At 39.7% G+C, this 3,328-nt stretch overlaps 1 protein-coding gene across 1 annotated transcript; it reads left to right on the top strand.

Annotated features, from left to right (window-relative positions):
- The first annotated feature begins 1,004 nt into the window (after positions 1-1,004).
- On the top strand, positions 1,005-1,751 carry LOC118740431. Its single transcript, XM_036471972.1, has 2 exons — positions 1,005-1,634; positions 1,669-1,751. The coding sequence occupies exons 1-2, from the start codon at positions 1,087-1,089 to the stop codon at positions 1,670-1,672; spliced, it is 552 nt and encodes a 183-aa protein (XP_036327865.1). The 5' UTR covers positions 1,005-1,086; the 3' UTR covers positions 1,673-1,751.
- The last annotated feature ends 1,577 nt before the right edge of the window (positions 1,752-3,328 follow it).

Genomic DNA, 3,328 nt, shown 5'->3' with positions numbered 1-3,328 from the left:
TCCGAAAACTGCGCTCTTAACCATCTTTGCCCGATGAGCATGGTCCTCCGTCGCCGTGAGCACAAATTATAAGATTCCCGGAGATATCAGCCAGATCAAAACGCTAATCAGCTACATCAAGATCAGCCGAGAATCAATCCACCAGCACTATTAGATAGCATTTCGGCTACAATTCCACAATCCAGCATAGCAGCTAGCCAAGGAGTTCATACGTGGTCACCACACAGCAAAATTGAATTTGTATCAGCTACAACAAAACAACATAAAGCACATTAAAAAGGTACGTGGTTGTTTTGAAATATCACTGCACTTGTTTTTTTTGGTGTGAATTATTAAATTTAAAATATATACTAAAAGAATAGTGTCCGCGAGTGATCTTGTGAAAAAAAAAAAAAGTTACAGTCCACTAAAAGTTCTGTCTGTCCGCAAGCAGGCAAAGTAACCTCAATTAGTAAAAGCGCGCGAAAATTCATTTTGCATTTTAAGTTTCTGCAAGATAGAATAATATTCCCAATCGAATTAAAATCACATTTTTCAATTTGGAGTTTTAAATTAATTCACGGGAATTTACACATTTTCAGTTTTTTCTGAGTTCCGGATAAGTGGCACAAGTGTATCAAATTCGCATGGTAGCAGAGGCTTAACCTCAAAAAGTGCCATTTTCATCTTTTCGCCTTTTTCACAAAATCACTCACTAAGCATTAATTTAATATTGATTTTATTAAAAAACGATTTTGTATCCTAAAAACATACGTGTTATAAAAAACTATACACATACCGGGTGGCGACCAATACTTAAAGCAACCACAAGAGACATATGTACATACACAGGCACATATATTATTAAATAAAACGATTGTGCATACATATATGTACATACATACATAGATATTGAGTACCATAAATTTTGGGATTTTTACGAAGTTGTGGAGCTTAGGAGGCAAATTTTGTGATTTTTACAAATTGGGTGGCTTTTGGGCAATAATTTCAACTGTGTCATTCACTATAGTGGGTGTTTTCTTTGAGTTGCTTATTCTGAGGAAGAATCTTGAGAGATCTTATTAGGTTGTGGTTAAAACTTTAAAAATGGAAACATACATTCGCTTAGCTGACTCGGTTATTGAATTCGATATCGAATTTCTTGGCACACCCACAATTGAACACACCAAGCATTCGCTGAAAATTCAGCAAGAGGAGCTAAAGGTGATGTGGGAGAAAGCCAAAGCACTTTTTGATGACTTGCTGGCTACGGAATCAATTGGTGCTAAAGATCTAAGTTCGATACGTAAGAAAGGAAAAACGTGCTATGCAGCTTTTGTGCGATGTATGTCCAAAATAAACGATTTGTCGGAAAAATTTGAAAAATCCGAAAAGGAAGATGAGGACATGTCAGCCACACAGCATAATTTACACCTACCGCCTTGTGATATCGACGCATTCAAGGGCGATTATTTGTCATGGCCAACATTTCGTGACATGTTCACGGCTATATATATATTGAACAAGCGGCTGACACCCATTCAAAAGCTTTACTATCTTAGTCAGAAAACGCAGGGTGAAGCCAAAGAAATTGTTAAGAAATGCGACCTGACAAATGATGGGTTTAATATAGCCTGGAAGAATTTGTGCGATAGGTATGAGAATAAAAGGATCCTAGTTAACACCCAGTTGAAGATCCTCTTCAATCTACAGGCGGTGGAAACTGAATGCGGGAGTGCAATTAAAAGATTGCAAAGGGATATAAACAATTGCATATCTTCCCTGGAGAGTCATAAAATTGACATTTCAACCTGGGATCCAATAATTACATACCTTTGCTCCACAAAATTACCAGAAGAGACTCTTTCGCTGTGGGAGCAATCAGTGCAAAATAAAACAGATATTTCCAAGTGGGCTGACATGGACCAATTCTTGTCAAGCAGATTCCAAACTTTGGAATCGGTCTCGGGGTTGAGAGGAATCAAGGTTTCAAAAATTTCAAAAGGGTTAAGTCATAAGCATTCCTCTGAACCGCCACAAAAGAAACTTGGCACTTTTCAAACTAGTGTAAGCAAATTTACTTGCAAAATGTGTCAAAGTAATGATCACAGACTGCATATGTGCCAAAAATTCTTAAATATGTCGATATCTGATAGGATCGCTTTTATTAAAACCAACAATAGTTGTTTTAACTGCCTGTCCTTTGGGCATACGGTGTCGAAATGCACAAGTTCCTACAACTGTGCCAATTGCCATTCTCGACATCACACCCTACTTCATATACAGGCGGCTCCAGGTAAAACAACGACAAAGGAGAATACAGCCAATCCAGTTAACAATGGTGCATCGACATCCAGGCAGGCACAATTACGAAACCAATCTTCAAAGGGAAAAGGTAAAGCAGTCAGACATGTGCAAACACATCACGCGAATTCAAGCAAAGGCGTTTTACTTGGGACAGCTCGAGTAAATATTCATTTTAATGGTACTAACTTTGCGGCAAGAGCGTTAATTGACTCTGGCTCTGAGTGTTCCTTCATCACGGAGAGGCTCAGACGCAGAATCAACTTGCCAACCAAGAAGATGTTAGCACAGGTTTCGGGCATCAATAATTCTGTTTCAGCGCAGGTGAAAGAAGCGTGTTCGATTCAATTGCGGTCACCAATTGACCCACTTATTTCTATTGATGCCCTTGTGTTAGTTCTACCAAATCTGACAGGGAATTTGCCTACTTGTGATGTTAGCGCACTCACACAACAAGTTTTTCCTGATCTGGTTTTGGCAGATAAAAGGTTTTTTGTGAATGAACAAGTCGATCTGGTTCTTGGAGGAGACATATATCCTCAAATAATATTAGGTGGAATTAAGAAGAACGTTCTCAGTACTCTCTTAGCGCAAGAAACAGTATTCGGTTGGATACTGACTGGTCGTGCTGATGCAGCCAGCCCAACCAGCAATAATCGAGTTTCATTTTACAATGAGGTTGCCCTTGATAGACAGTTATGCTCATTCTGGGAACTGGAGGATTTGCCGAGAAACAGAGCACCAACAACCGAAGAAACACAGTGTGAGGAGCTCTACAAGCGTACAACCAAACGGAACCCAGACGGAAGGTATATCGTTTCGCTTCCATTCAAAGCGGAGTTCCCGGCTGATACCAAATTGGGGCCATCACTGCGTGCTCGCAATTCTACAAAAACGAGACACGTCTCAAGAAAAATCCAGATTTGCATGCGGAATACAACAGGGTCATACTAGAGTACGAGACAATGGGGCATATGTCGAAAATCAATGCACTTCAGTCGGCCGATGCAATCGACAATTACTATCTGCCTCATCATGCCGTGAT

The sequence above is a fragment of the Rhagoletis pomonella genome, unplaced genomic scaffold (assembly GCF_013731165.1).
Source record: "Rhagoletis pomonella isolate Grant_MI unplaced genomic scaffold, Rhpom_1.0 Rhpom_scaffold_00006, whole genome shotgun sequence".
Taxonomy (NCBI): Eukaryota; Metazoa; Arthropoda; class Insecta; order Diptera; family Tephritidae; genus Rhagoletis; species Rhagoletis pomonella.
Note: the sequence above shows the minus strand (reverse complement) of the source record. Positions and strands in the feature narration are given on the sequence as shown.